This window comes from Neocloeon triangulifer, unplaced genomic scaffold (genome assembly GCF_031216515.1).
Source record: "Neocloeon triangulifer isolate White Clay Creek 2 clone unplaced genomic scaffold, ASM3121651v1 ptg000015l, whole genome shotgun sequence".
In the NCBI taxonomy this organism is placed as follows: Eukaryota; Metazoa; Arthropoda; class Insecta; order Ephemeroptera; family Baetidae; genus Neocloeon; species Neocloeon triangulifer.
This window is the reverse complement of record NW_026775557.1, coordinates 6,752,593-6,767,388: the sequence shown is the minus strand read 5'-3', so window position 1 is coordinate 6,767,388 and position 14,796 is coordinate 6,752,593. Positions and strand designations below refer to the sequence as shown.

At 37.9% G+C, this 14,796-nt stretch overlaps 2 protein-coding genes across 2 annotated transcripts; one reads left to right on the top strand and one right to left on the bottom strand.

Annotated features, from left to right (window-relative positions):
- Positions 1-991: 991 nt before the first annotated feature.
- On the top strand, positions 992-4,389 carry LOC132202833 (uncharacterized). The gene is made up of 8 exons (XM_059630072.1): positions 992-1,362; positions 1,939-2,325; positions 2,413-2,898; positions 2,964-3,171; positions 3,229-3,378; positions 3,544-3,694; positions 3,751-3,912; positions 3,971-4,389. The coding sequence occupies exons 1-8, from the start codon at positions 1,160-1,162 to the stop codon at positions 4,057-4,059; spliced, it is 1,836 nt and encodes a 611-aa protein (XP_059486055.1). The 5' UTR covers positions 992-1,159; the 3' UTR covers positions 4,060-4,389.
- A 1,032-nt stretch (positions 4,390-5,421) lies between these two features.
- Positions 5,422-7,569, bottom strand: LOC132202834 (ras-related protein Rab-39B). Its single transcript, XM_059630073.1, has 5 exons — positions 7,307-7,569; positions 7,061-7,170; positions 6,565-6,709; positions 6,341-6,505; positions 5,422-6,284 (listed from the first exon to the last, which is right to left on the bottom strand). Exons 1-5 carry the CDS (start codon positions 7,412-7,414, stop codon positions 6,153-6,155), a joined length of 660 nt encoding a protein of 219 aa, XP_059486056.1. The 5' UTR covers positions 7,415-7,569; the 3' UTR covers positions 5,422-6,152.
- Between the last annotated feature and the right edge of the window lie 7,227 nt (positions 7,570-14,796).

Here is a 14,796-nt window from a genome sequence, read left to right as displayed (position 1 = left end):
TCGAATTTGCATGAATTAAAATGCAACGATGGATTCGAGCGGAGGACGAAATATATGAGAGATAAAATACAGCGCGCGGAGAGGGACAAACTTTTTGTTCGGCCGCTCGGCCTGGGTTATATTAAAACAGGCTGCACGCTGCTGTGTAATGTGCATTGCGTCACCAGCGCGCGGCTATCAATATCATTATAATGCACACACACATGCTGGCCACTCTCCGCCACTGTAGACGTGGACAAGTCCCATGTTCTTTTCAGTCAACATGGGGGTGTATTTAAAAATATACAAATACATATTGCCTGATTTTTCTCCTTTCCAGTTCAGGCTTATTTTTTTTTATAAAGATGAGAAAAAATATTGCAGAGAAAAAAACTTGAAGATAAAAAAAGAGTGACTTGCGCGGACAATTAAAAAAAATGATGACTCACGTGATTTTTAGGTTTGCTAATTTTTAGTGCTTTTTATAACTGCCGTGTGATTATATTGTTAAATTTAAGTTAAGGTTAAAATAATTTTTTTAATGCGGAAAAAAGTTTGAACGCGTAAAAAAACAAAAGAGGAATGGTGGACATGCCGGTGCCGCTGGCAAAGGGCAAAACACCACGAGAAAGGTGAACCAGTGCGTGTTGCGGTGCAATTTAAATTTAAAATTTCTCGGCTGGCATGACGTGTCACAAGAAATGACACTTTTCGGCGCCGAGGCAGATTGTCATACTTACGCGTGGCGACGACAGACGTTTTTTTGCAAAAGATGCCCACGCGCAAGGAGGCGTTTTCGCGAGTTGCTCCGATTAATTAGCGGCTGCAATCATATGTGTTAGCCTAATGACGATAAAATATAGTGTAGCGTTTGCACGCACACAAAAGAATTGTACCCGCAGCGAGAGGAATCGCGGATAAATGGCAACGCCATCTCCGCGGGGCACCAGTAACAAAAAGCAACGATCGGTTAACCGGTTCCGGTGACGATTTAACCGGAAGAAAAACCTTTGGAAAAATTAATCGCAAATGGGAAACGAGAAGATGGAAGCCATGGAAGCTGTCTGAGGCGAAATTCGGCCGATTCGCCGCGATTTTTCGGCATTCGTCGAGGCCTAGGGGCAGTGCGGAAAATGTGGAGGGTTGACTTGTGTCGAAGGACGGAGTGAAGAGCTCGAGAATGCGAGAGGACGAGGTGGATTGTCAAGGACTGGCTGCGCTCAGCATTCGGCCCGACGACTCGCAGCGCCGTTCGGCCCGATTTGAGTCGCTTCCACAGGAGGTTCTGGCCAGGATCCTTGAGTTCTGCGACACTCGTGACATCCTGACCTGCGAATTGGCCTGCGACGCGGCCAGAAACGTCGCTGCAGACCAATACTTTTGGTTAGTTCGACCTGCGACCTCCCGATAAAATGGCCCTCTCAAGTTCAAACTAAATTAGACAGAAAGATAGACTGCCGAATCAGTCGAAATTTGAAGCTCTAAAATCTTGACCCTCAAAGAAATTGATTTCTATAGTTTCTTTACAAGTTATTTTTAATACGGCAGTATTTTAATGAGAAAGAAACAATTGGAAAGATCATTTTTTTTTAATAATTTTATCGAATTTTATATATTTAACTTAATTTTTTGCGAAATGTATGTTTAAATTTAAAACGAATTTCAAAGTTCAAATATTATATTAAACAAACTTCAAAGTTTAAAAAATTTTCTAGAAAAAATTAATTTAATTTGATTTATGTTATAAGCAAATACATACAAAATTAGACTACTATTTTTGTTCTGCATTTGTCGACTGATTGAAACAAAAAAAAAAAAATTAAATAACCTTGGTTTTTAATATTTTTATGTACTATTCTTATTTTAAATAATAAAAAAATCATGGAAAAATCCTTATAAAACTTCTTTCATTGAAGTTTGATAATTATTGAAAACTGAATTTTAACATTGTTTCTATAGGAAACGAAAGTGCCAGCTGCTCCTTCGACGTTATGGGATGCGAGTGGATGACTACAAGGGGTGGTTCAATGAGGCACTTGACTTTCGAGCTGTATGTCTGCGACTAGACACCATTTTTGAGCAGAACGAATCGTCGTTCAGCAAGTGCAACCGTTGTCGACGTTTTACATGTTTGCAGGGATGTCTGGAAGACAGACATCAAAAGTATGTGGTGGACGTGGGCAGCAAGCTGAGCTGGGTGGTGACTCCAATGATGGAGCTCAAGCGCCACCAGACCATCCTCAGCCTGCCCAGGTCGATCAAGTGCGCCGACTGCGACTCTCTCGTCAGCAGTCTCTTTTTCGGCGCCAGCTCGCCTTGCAAATGCACAGTCGGCAAAGAGTACAAGTAAGAATATTAAACTTTAATTATTTTCAGTTAAAATATTTAATTTATTTTGATCTTAATACTGATCTGCCTTAATTTTCTTTGCAGATATGAAAAGTTTGGCAGCTCGTCAAGCATCGTAGGTCGAACAGGCCGTTTTGAATATTGCAGTCCCGAGCTGGACGAAGGCGTGGAGACTCGCTGCCTTTACTGCAAGCACCGTGTGTACACAGAGAACTCGACTGGGCAGGAGTGCCACCTGATGCGCGAATGCTGCAACGAAGACTCAAACGTGTCCGCCCGTCCGGCCACTGCTGAGGTGGCCGAGGTTCGCAACGGCTTCTGTCTTGACAGCGCCCAGCAGATGAACCTGCGCAGTCTTGACTTTGTCAGCCCGGAGCTGGCGTTGCGCCAGGGCGGCCGAAAATTGGCTCTGACAAAGGCCTTCCTGAGACATCTGCTTGCTCCTTCCGGAGACCTTGAGGAGCTGCGCAAGCCGCAGTGTGTGCTTGCCTTTTGCGAGCCGCTCAACCTGAAAGCTGAAGTACGCAAAGAAATGCTCGAATTCTTTTTTCTTGACCTCAAACTCAGCAGGTATGTGTAAAAAAATTTGTTAAAAAAATATATTTTTAAATATTGATAAAAATAAATTTGTGCAGGGTTTGCATGGTGCCAAAGCCATTGGCCGTAAGCGCCGAGCGAGGTTTGGACAACTGCATTGTGGTTGACTCTGGAGCGCTGAACACCGTGGTTGCGGTCATCATCAAGGGCCAAATTGTGATGGAGCGTTGTCGCGAACTGGCAATTGGTGGTCGTCAGATTGCCGAGTCTCTCCACCTGGCACACGCCTGTGATGACGCCAGCCAGGTTCGAATTGGACTGAAGGCTTTAGGAACTTATTCTTACCAATATTTTGCTTAGCAGGAGATACCTGTGAGCAGTTTGGACAGTGCCGAGGTCAAAGAGCAGTGCCGTCTTAGCTACAACCTGGCCCAGGAAGAGCAGAGTGAGTGCACGGTGCGCTGCGAGTCTATTTGGGTGCCAGCACCCAACCGCAAGAACATGAGAATGAAGGTCAGTCATTATTTATTTAACAAATTTAGAAGCAAAAAAGCGGTGTCTTTGAAAATATTGATTTTGTGAAATGAACAAAGAAAATAATAAGAATAAATAAACAAGGCTTCGTTATGTGAGGGATGGTGATTAATTTTTTTTATTTAATACTATTTGTTTTTTCAGAGCTGGAAACCTATCAAGCTAGGGAACGAAATATTCAGAGCACCTGAGTACATGTATGTCCAGCTAAACCTGCCGCAGATCATAGTCGACGTGGTCCTCGGCCTGCCAGAGGATGAGCTGAAAGATTGCCTGAGTCATATTGCACTCACTGGTATGCTTTGTACCCAAACACTCGTAGGAATTTATTACTTATTGTATAATTCACAGGAGGGAACACAAGTCTGAATGGCTTTGACACTCGACTAAAGCGCGACTTGTGCGAATTGATGCCCATGTATGCACCAATTATTGAAATTGCTCGAGCAGTTGGCTCGCGGAGCTCAGACGCGGCAGTCGGCTCCACCTTCATTCCGTTCCCTTTGAAGCATGGTAATGATTAGATTTGTTGTTACTTATTCTTGTATTTATTTTCCTTTCAAATTTTCAGAGCCAGTACCCCAAAAGTCGGAGCCAGGTTGCGCATCGTGGATCTCAAGGGATGAGTTCATTTTTTACGGCGCCGACCTTCTCTGCTGAGAGGAAAGGTAGGGAGGGTAGCCAAGCGGCACAACAAGCAGTTCTTGTTATTGACTTGATAACTTGAGTGACCTGATGCATAGAAAGTCGTTTCGGATTCTTATCCAAATCACAAAGGCGATATTTTCAAGCCCAACGTTTGTTAACGGTTAAGAGACTATGTACGCAAGAGAGAGAAAGAGAGAATGATTATGAGTGCAACTGAATTGGTGTGCAGGAAAACAAGCCGAATCTTAGAATCGATGTCACAAAATTTCTGATCTAGTAGTTGGCGATTCAGATGATAGAATCAAAACCGAAATGTGTAGATTTCCAACATTAAGTAGTTTTCGGCTATTCCCAGCCAAAGTAATCGACTCCCATCTCACCTATTTGCGGTTGATAGTAATCAAATTATTACTCTTTGTGATTGTGAGGAATTGCAAGGGATTCTCGGAGAAAGTAAAGGACTATTTATCTCAACATTCGGGAGCATGTGAAAGGCGCACCTTAATACAAATCGTTGTTTCTATCTTGTAAGGAACAAAAATAACTAGTTAGACGTGCTTATAGAAAATTTGTCAGAAATTATTGTGGGAGATTTAAAAAAGAATACATTAATGATGATTGCTGTTGCTATTTTCCGAGAATCCTTGATTATCAGCTTTGATTTAGTTTCTCCTCTTTCTTTTTATTTACTTTTTAGAAGGAGCTGTGAGTAGTTTCGTTCTGCCAGGCATCTAAATTCCAGGTGCCTGAAAGTTCAATTAATAATTTTAATTGCTTTATGATGATTGCCTAACGACCAAGTACAAAACAATTCGCGTATCTCTTATCACAAAGGAAGTGGAAAAAACACCAATTACTGAAATGAATACAAGTCCTCAGCGTGCGCGCGCGCTGTCCCTTAGTTGTTTTAATCATCTTGTATTGAATACATTCTTTTGTTTGATTTCTTTATCATGTAACTTTGAGAATGTTTTCTCAAGTGTTTCACAAAGCAAAACTTCTTTCACACTGCCCTCAGTTGTAGATTTGTCAACTAAGATTTTTATTTTCCTATAATCCTCCTGTTTTTAATGATAGTTTTGAAGCTCCCATTGTCTTCACACTTATGCCAGATTTGGGGCAGCTGAAACAATTAACTGTAAACTTCATTTCCTTTCTTATTATCTTAAAATACTTTGTGACGATATTTACCACTGTGAAATCTATTATTCAGTTGTAAAAAAAAAACTTTGACCGACTGACATGGAAAGTCCCATTTAACTTAACAGACTCGTGTTATAACAAAAAGTCTTGAAATATGATGGTTCATATTTTTGTGGTACCAAAATTTTATTCCTGCTTGAAAAGGCGGTGACGAAAAGAAAAACCTTGTTGTGTATCATGGTGTATTTAGTTTTTACTCATTGACACAATATTATTATATATATAATCACGATAAATATAAATATGAAATAATAACAAAAATGTAGCTCTGTGTCACTTTTCTGTCCGCAGAAGAAGTCTAATAAATGAAATAAGCATCCAAATTCGAGTTGTTTTCTTTGTTACAAATTTTTAGGAAACACTAGCAGCTGTTTTGAGCAGCAAGATTAAACCGTTTTAAAAATTCTAATGCGCAGTGCTAGCAGATTCTGGAAGAAAGATCGAAGTTGCGCTCAGCAAAATAAAAACTATCACAAATTCTCTTCGAGATTTAAACCAACAGTTTTTGAGGTTGCAGCGACATGAATAATACAGTAACAAAAATAAAACACACTAGGTCATAAATTAAGTTTAAAACAGAGGTTTTCAACTGCGCTTGCTGTTCGGGGGTCACAACTTGTAAAATATTATCTGAGACTAGTCGGGATTGTAAAACACTTGGGAAATGTGATGAAAGTGTAAAAGAGGATGCCGGAGTAGTTATGACAGGCAGGTAAAATACCAAAGTATCCAATCAAATTTGAATAAAATTTTAAACAACAAAAAATAAGGGCTGTTTTGAATACATATACGCATAAAAGTAAAAAGCCTGAAAGATTAAAAAATTGGGATGAAATTAAAACCAGATCAAATCAATGGAATCGCTGCTATTTTCTAATAGTCCTTTGAGGGCAAATCTACACCTAACAGCATCCACTCTTGGCCGGCTCGGCCTCAACCAAAGTTGGGTCGAACGCTGTCCTCGAGTATCCAGACTTGACACCATCCCAGCCGTCCTCCACTTTGTATTCACCGCTTTGTACTCGGTCATATACCTGAAATTTTTTTTTTTCTCTACATTATAATTTAAGCTTAATTTTGAACAAAGAACCTCTTGCGTTATGATCTCAAATGCCCTCTCCACATTCAGTCCGTTGCGCGCCGACGTCTCAATGAAAGGGATGCCCTGGTCCTTGGCAAAGGACTTGGCCTCCTCGAAGGGCACCTGCCGTTGCTGGCCACCGTCGCTGCGCACCAGATCCACCTTGCAGCCGACCTGGAAAAAAATTGACGCTCGGTTTTCTGCTCTGCTTGCGTTCAGCAATAAAATCGCACCAAGAGAAAGGTGGGCTGGTGCGGCTCGATGTGTCGTCGCGCCTCCATCATCCAGGCCGGAATGTGCTCAAAACTCGCCCTGTTGCACACGTCGTAAACCAACAGGGCGCCCACGGAATTCCGGTAGTACGATTTTGTGATAGATCTGTATAGGCAATGTTAAAATTTTATTTATTAAAAAATATTGAATTTAATTCACTAAAGCGACCCAAAGAGAGAATAAATTGACTCGAGGAAAATAAAGGTGAAATTTTTAAGAAAAAATAATCTAATTTTAAAGAGGAAAATAATGAATTATAAAATATTTTAACAAAGGAAAAAGTTTGAAAATATTATTTACAAAAAAAGATTTCAATCATTTTGTACATATTCACAAATAAAACCAATGAAATTTCATACAAAATTATGCTCTGTTGAAATAATTTTTTTACTTTTAATTAATTTATTGATGCAGTTTTTATTAATTTGTATTTTGTGGGAAATATTTATTACGGACCTGAATCTTTCCTGTCCTGCTGTGTCCCAAAGCTGCAGTTTTATCCTGGTACCGTCCTTGACTTCGATCAGCCTTGCGAAAAAGTCGACGCCCACCGTCGGGTCGGACAACTGCAAAAAAAAGTGGACAGTCAAAAGAGGAGCCTTGAAAGTGAGAATATTAATCAAGGACACGCGTGCTTAATTGCGAATCACGAACTTCCAAATATAGGCAAAAGGGAAAGAAAATTTCAATTCGTGCAAATACCTCGGCGAACTTGCCATCAGTGAAATACTTGAGCAGCGAACTCTTGCCCACAGTGCTGTCGCCGATCAGGATCAGCCGAAACTGGTAGTCGAAAATCGGCTCAACCATCTTTGAAGGTTGTCAACGACTTCCACCGACGCGCATTTCGACTCGCGAGGAAACTTGACTGATGAATTGAGACGCACAATCGCCAGATGCGAATCGCGAACTCGTCCGTCGCTCTCTCGCAATTTTATCTGCTGCTAGGTTGAGTCGTGACGTCACGTTGTTGTTTGCCTCGACAGCTGACTCGCGGCCAATGAACTGACGTCACGCAGCTCTTTAAATTTCCTTGGTAGGGGCGCGAAATCCAGAATGGATCAAAATAATTTAAAGCGAAAATTGCAAAAGAATCTATTTAAAAATAAAAAATAAATATTTATACTATAAATTGATGTAAAAAAAATATTTTCAAATGATGAGAACTAAAATTTAATACACAAAAAAAATTATTATAAATAATTTTTTACATATTTCATAATATACTAAATTTTTAAAAATTATGTACATAAATATAACTAATTAACAATACCCCCTTGAATGTTTTTAAATTTTATTTACTTTAAAACATGCTATATATTTTATCATTATAATTAACACACATTATATTAAAAAAAATTTACCCAATATACAACAATACAGTGCGATTAATGTACGAAAGTTCAACAATAATAATTAGTAGTAACGTTCACTTCTTTAATGCAATGGGAACAATTTGTTCTTGAATTAAATTAAATAAATAACAATAGCAAATTAAAGAGAATTAAACGTAGCGTGTGCGTGACAATCAAACTCAAGGACAATTTTAATTGCCGTTTCTTTTGGTGTTCGCGCAATCAAATGAAAATTTAAATACATTTAATTTTTAATTACAACTTATCTTTTAAGGAAAGAAGTGCACAAAAAGTGTTAAGAAAAAGTTCCGCATTATGTTTAAAATAAAGCAAAAGTTAAAATAATATTTAATTTTATTTGATACTAATAATTTAATAAATAGTTTCTTGAAATTTTGACACCAATCTAAATGATTTTGTCTTTGTCTGTTTTCTACTTAAAATTTGCAAAAAGTATAAAAACGAAGATATTTTGCACGTGTGGTAATCATAATAATTGTGCATCGTCGAGCTTTTGTAAACCACTGCATAGAGCTAATAAAATAGCAGCCACCTATAATAAGGGCTGACGAGCGATGCAAAGTGAAGCCACGTAAAGAGAAACTACGTGACAAGTCACCCTACGGCTTCTCACAGAAAGGTTTCTTGCGGGGAGAATTAGCGCGGCAAAAATCTACTGATGTGAATGCGAAAACCAAGGGCAAAATGTTCTAATTATTTGAAGACTTTATAAAAGTGAAAATATATTATAATTAATTTCCTTTTCACCATAGAAAAAGGAAATCGTTATTTTGTTGTCAATTTTATACTGTAAGGTTGTCGTTTGCTGTGAGAAAATAATATTTTAATCAAATTGATTAATTTGAACTTATTGTTTTGAATTTTTTTAAACGTTTGGGTCTAAGAGTCATTAGCTCTCCATTCTTTGCTTGTATTCTCTTGAAAAAAGTAATTATCTGTCAAAGTTCCTTTGCCTAACGTGAAAAAGGGAAGAAAAAGAGTCGCGATTCCTAATTCCCAACGGGGATATACCATATTCAGTCACACCCTCGCATTAAAGAGCGACGAATCCAACAGCCGCAGGTCGTGAAGGACTTTCATTTCGTACTCTCTTTGCTTAAAGAACACAGAAAAAGTCAAAATTCGCAAGCACGAGTGGAACGTGCAAAAAAAATTGATAATTTTTGAAATAATTAATAATTATTATTTATCAAAAATAATTTAAATAAGAAATATTACTTTGTTCTTTACAAGATGAAATAAACGGTCGGTGATTATTTGATGGAAGAAGTGAGCGAGGGGGGAAATGATTAGTGTTCTTTTTAATAATTCCTTCTCATCATTTAAAGAGCGAGTCTCCTTTCTGTGCTGAGATTTTAACTTTGACAAAAGCAGTACCACAAAAAGCGCAGACCTGCTTTCAAAGGATGAGCAAAGAGCAGACAGAAAGGGGAATAATGTGCCTTAAATTATTGATCCTTAATCAGTACATAAGAAAATAGCATGTTTTTTTTCATATGTATGTTTTATACTAGAAATAAAATCAATTCTACGGAAAATTTCCGAAGGCTACACGGGGGGGGGGGGTCTGAATTAAATTAAACCGCTTTAAAATACAAGTGTGACAAAATAAAATTAATTAATATTTTTTTTTGTTCTCAGACAATTTCAAATGAGCTGTGAAGTAAATTAAATAAATTGCTTTGAAAAATTAGCTCAGTGATCGTGTAAAATCAACTTCAAGAGGCATGATTACCTTGGGAACGTTGAAACCTTGCAATGCTTGTGGGTTTTGAGAAGCAGGTTCCGCGCCTGCACCCCCGTGGCGTTGAATGATCGCGCACTCGTGAGCACCGAAATCCCTCAGTCTCTCTGTGGTGCCCGCCAAGAACGTCCAAGCGTCTCCTCGCTTTTTCTCGCTTCCTCGCGACCAGACACAGGTACATTAATTTAAATAAATTCGACCAATTGAACATTTCATATAATTTATCACATCAATGCGGTTCTAATAATTTTATAAAGTTACTGAGTTTTTTTTTTTTAGTTTAGAGGAGTGATTAATTCAATGAATCATCAATAATTTAGCCGACACATATGGTTGATTAAAAGCTCAATAATATGCACAAAAGTTAAAAATTTTAATCACTTTTTTCGTGGTTGCTTTATTGAAGAACTTGATAGAAAAAAATTAACTCACCCTCCTGGAAAATATTTCATATTAATTAATAATTTTGGTTTGAGGTTTGGCACCCTAGGCACTTTGAGCTCATTGTTTCACACAAGAGCGGCCCAATATTGGGCCACAATAGACTCGCCTCTATAGTCTGACTTCCTATTGATGCTTGAGATGTTAATTATTTATTAATTAAACGGGAAACCATAGAACCATAGAAATTTCTAATTACATCTACCCATTTGCAATAATAATGAAAACATCATTCTTTGATAAAGAATCTTTTCTAACCATCTGATTTTCTAAAAATTACGCAATTTGCAACTAAAAATTTGGTGGTAAAATTAATAGCTGTAATAATTAAGAGTTATGGAACGATAGTATGGAAAATCAATTGAATTTAATCCGACCGAGCATAAAACAGCGTTTGCCTGCCACGTTCTGAGTGATGGTCTTGTTAATTAACATCACCTCACGAGACTCCTCATTCTCACCATGGAACCGCGAAAGGAGGCCAAAAACTAATAACCGCGCCTAAGCATAAAGTTGCAGCCTTTGTTTTGACAAGGCTGTATTAAATTGGCCATAGTTCAAAGGTGCCTTCACTTAGTGTGTTATTTGATTAATCAGCCCCGTTATTCATGTGAGCAGAGGGACAAAATGCGACACGCAACCTGCAGCTTAGAGAAATAGCGTTCGCAGGCAAATCGATGCCTCGTCCGAAGAGGGCCCTTCTTATGTATGGCGGACACACAAGTGAACGAACGTGTTGCCACCGCCGTTATGAGCAGAAGACGCGCGCTCTGATGACTCAAAGTGCACGAGTGACCACTTCGCATTCTGCATGCATAAAGCCAATCAATTTTAATAAGCAAGTGGTGCCTCCTGCTTGATCGATGCTAATGACCACAAAACGAACTTTCCCATTAATTCGCTTCGATAAAAATCAAATCTATACAAATTGTGACAAATAGTGCTGGCTACAATTCTTCGCCCGGCTTTCAAAAGATTAAAAAAAAAATTATTCCTAACAAAGGATTATTTTTAATTGGAAAATTAACATTTGGCTCTTTTATCAGCACAAAATAAATCAAGAAAAACGCGTTATTAATTGACTTGCTTGTCTAACAACCTCTTGAGGTGGAAAAAGAGTGGCACAATCACGACACGGAAAGTCTGCCGTGGTTGGATAATAGGGCGGTGCGGCTCTCACATTCCTCTTTGCTCATTAGAATACGCCAGGCACTTCACACGTATACGCGTGTTCTTGTTCCTGGCATCTCTTGTGGTAAACATGGCTCATATTCAAAGCCCACCCCTCAAAAATATGAATTGCGTGGTGGCATTTTAAAAATCTGCAAGGTTTGCATAGTTTTTTTATTTATTAAAAACACTAAATTTACTGTTATTATTGAAGACTATAGAAATCCGTACCGTTCCTATAAGTAAATTAATTATTACTAAAAAAAGGTAATGAAAAATGAAATAAAAGCATCATTCAAATTATCTTTAATTTTTTATTAGTATTTAATTCGTTATTTAAATTTTTAACAACATCAACAACAAAATTTACATTATTATTTTTTTAAGCTTTATTTCTCATTAATAGTTAATGATATTTGAAACTTTTCAGTCATGGAATGTTTTGACAACGCGTTGAAATTTTAAGAACAAATAGAACAATGGCCGTGTCAAAAGCTTTCTTCTGATTTTTTTTCACCACTCCCCGGCCGCACTTTCTCAGGACACTTGAAACAAAGAGCCTTTTCGAGTGGCCCTTCAGCTGAAATTGAATTTGCAAATGGTTGCGCGAGACAGCGGAACGCGCTCAATTTGCTTTTCATTTGCGCGTTTTTATCATGATAATGCTGTGCGCGCCCGCGGCCACCCTCTCATTTTATCCTAAAATCAACTGCGCCAGATTTTCGAGTTCCATGAGTAGCTGCCGCGTCAATGCAAATTAAGTGAGTGCCGGTCCGCATTTTTGGCAAAAACGGAGGGACTTAAAGCCAGCTCGTAACAAAGCACAAAGCTCATTGTGTGATGTGCGATTAATTCTGGGTGACAATGGCGCTCTCAAATGAAACCTGGGGATTTGCATTTTAAAAGAGCGCCTCGCCCACACTGCAAAAACATACTTGACCGCACCGTCCATACTCTTATATTAGTACACGCGCTGCAAAAAGTAGGAAGCTCTTCAACCGCTCATAAAACGCCCCACTGGCAAACAAAATTATAATAATTATTTAATTATAGGTATGCTAAATTATTTATTTCTTCGCTAATAATCAGGAAACTCGAAAAGGCGTTTATATTGCGCCAATCAAGGTGTAAATTAAGATTAAAAATGTCGACATAAAAAACCAAAATTAATTCAAAGCTTTAAATGGATTTTTAATAATATTTTCTCTACAACCACGTTAAATTAATTGACGATGTATTAATAACTTGCACTAAAATTTTAAGGAGGTCCCTTAGAATGTCGCACTTTTTGGTGATTTAAAAAATTTGTTTTAAATAATTATTTGTCTTCTCTGTCCAATCTAATTATAAAATACGTTTTGCACGACTTTCAAAAAAATTTCAGTTTAATTTAATGCTTATTAGTTATGAAAAAGTTTTCCTTTTTAGCATAAAAACGCTATGCTAGTCATCGAGCAAAGCCATATTTCTTACAAAATAGGGTCGCAGACTGTGACCAAAACCTGTAGAGCGTTTAAAAAAAAGGAAGTAGAAAGAAACCCAGAATTTTAAACTCATACTCAACTCATAAAGTGCTCAATGTTTCTCTCTTATTTATTTATTATTCTTTATATTTTATTTATTTTCAATATTGCCCATTGATTGCTTCAATCCGAGTTTAAAAAATGAACTTTCTGGATAAGTCCAGTGTTTTCCGAATTATGATTTTAGCGGGTTTGTTCCAGTTCGTGAGTGTTCCACAGCAGCGCGCTCGTCGCGGGTGTATAAAAGCAAAAGTTCGCTCCCCGGCCTCACACTGGATCCCACGGTGCTAAGCGGTATGGATAAGGACGCTTTGAAGAAGCAGATTGAAAACATGAAGTACCAGGCCACGATGGAGCGCTGGCCTCTCAGCAAAAGCATATCCGCGTAAGTAAATCTTGAAATTCCAATGGAAATATGATATGGGGGCTTAGGAAGCCCTAAAAATACGAAAATTGAATGAAAGTGTCTTGGTAGAAATTGCTCTAGTAGACGAATACGAAATTGGCTGATTTTGAGAGAAATTGACCACAATAACCCCTCAAAAAACTTCAATTTTGGGGGTTTTCTTGCACCTGTGGCTAGATGGGTCACTTGACCCCAGGGGATTTGAAATTTTAAAGTTTTTGTTTAAAAAGCAGCGTCGGTCAGTTTGCAGTAATATTGATTTTTCGCAGCGCAGAATCTGCTTCTTCACCTCTAGTTCCGCCTTTAAGCACAAGCTAAAAGCGTCTATTTTATAATTAGGATATCAATTTCGCAATTTCTCATCAACAAGTCTCGTGCAATAATTTGGCAGGGCGAAGTGAAAGGGGCGAATGTCTTATCGATTAGTTTCATATGCCCTGTGGGGGAGGCGCCCTTGCCAACCGACGCAGGCGGTGCAACTTAAAAAAGCGTGTAAATCGAACGCCAGCAAGGCGAAAAGGGGCGGCGCGAAGTCAGTATTTTGTTCTGTATTTCCTCACGAGCCAGGAAATTTAGAGAATTTTATATTTTTGAATCTCTTGTGATAAGAAAAAAACCAACAGCGCTGCGTCGAACCTTGCTTGGCGCCTGCAGAGTTTGAAAGTATGCAACCTGCTCGACTCCAAAGGCGACCTTGTTGCCTACGGAGAAATATTAAAAAGAGGAAAAAAGAAAATATTTTATATGGAAAATAAAAACCAAAATACCTTCTTCATTTTAATCATAATTAATGTATATAAATAGCAATAAAATATTTAACTAGAGATGGAAGTTAATTTAACAAATAATTTTAAGAAAATATTTTGAATTACACACTAGGTAGTGTGTTATTATTTCCTGTTTCAAATTTAAGTTTGATTTTTACTTTTTCCATCCCTAAATAAAAGTATCTAAATTTCCTTGAGAAAATTGAAATTAAAATAAGATAAGTTATAGAGGCAATAATTCATTTAGAAGCCACAAACAACTGATTCTTTATTCTTTTTATCTAGATTAAGTTTTGGGTGTGGCACTGACTGGCATTGTGATTATTTTCAAAGCTGGCCACACTCACGTGAACGGCACTCATAATCTTTATTGAATTTGTGATTAAATTTAATCGATTTAGTTGAAATGGTCGATTAAAAATTAGCAAGAATTGTGAAATTTTATAAATAAGAAATATTTTCTTTTGTTGGCAGGATGCGCGAATATGTCGAGGAAAACGAAAAAAGCGACCCTCTGATCCACGCTCCTGACAAGAAGAACAACCCATGGGCAGAGAAGGGCAAGTGCGTCATCATGTAAACACCTGAAGAGCGTCTCCAGCCCACACGGAAAAATGATTGTAAAAATTCCAAGGATTTGTACTTATTAATATTACTAACTACTAGTCAAACGAAATTTGCTGGATGAAAATTAAATTTGGGGGGACAAGTGGGGCCTCTTGAGAAGAGCAACCCTGAGTTTTGTATGTTTATTGATGTCAGCAG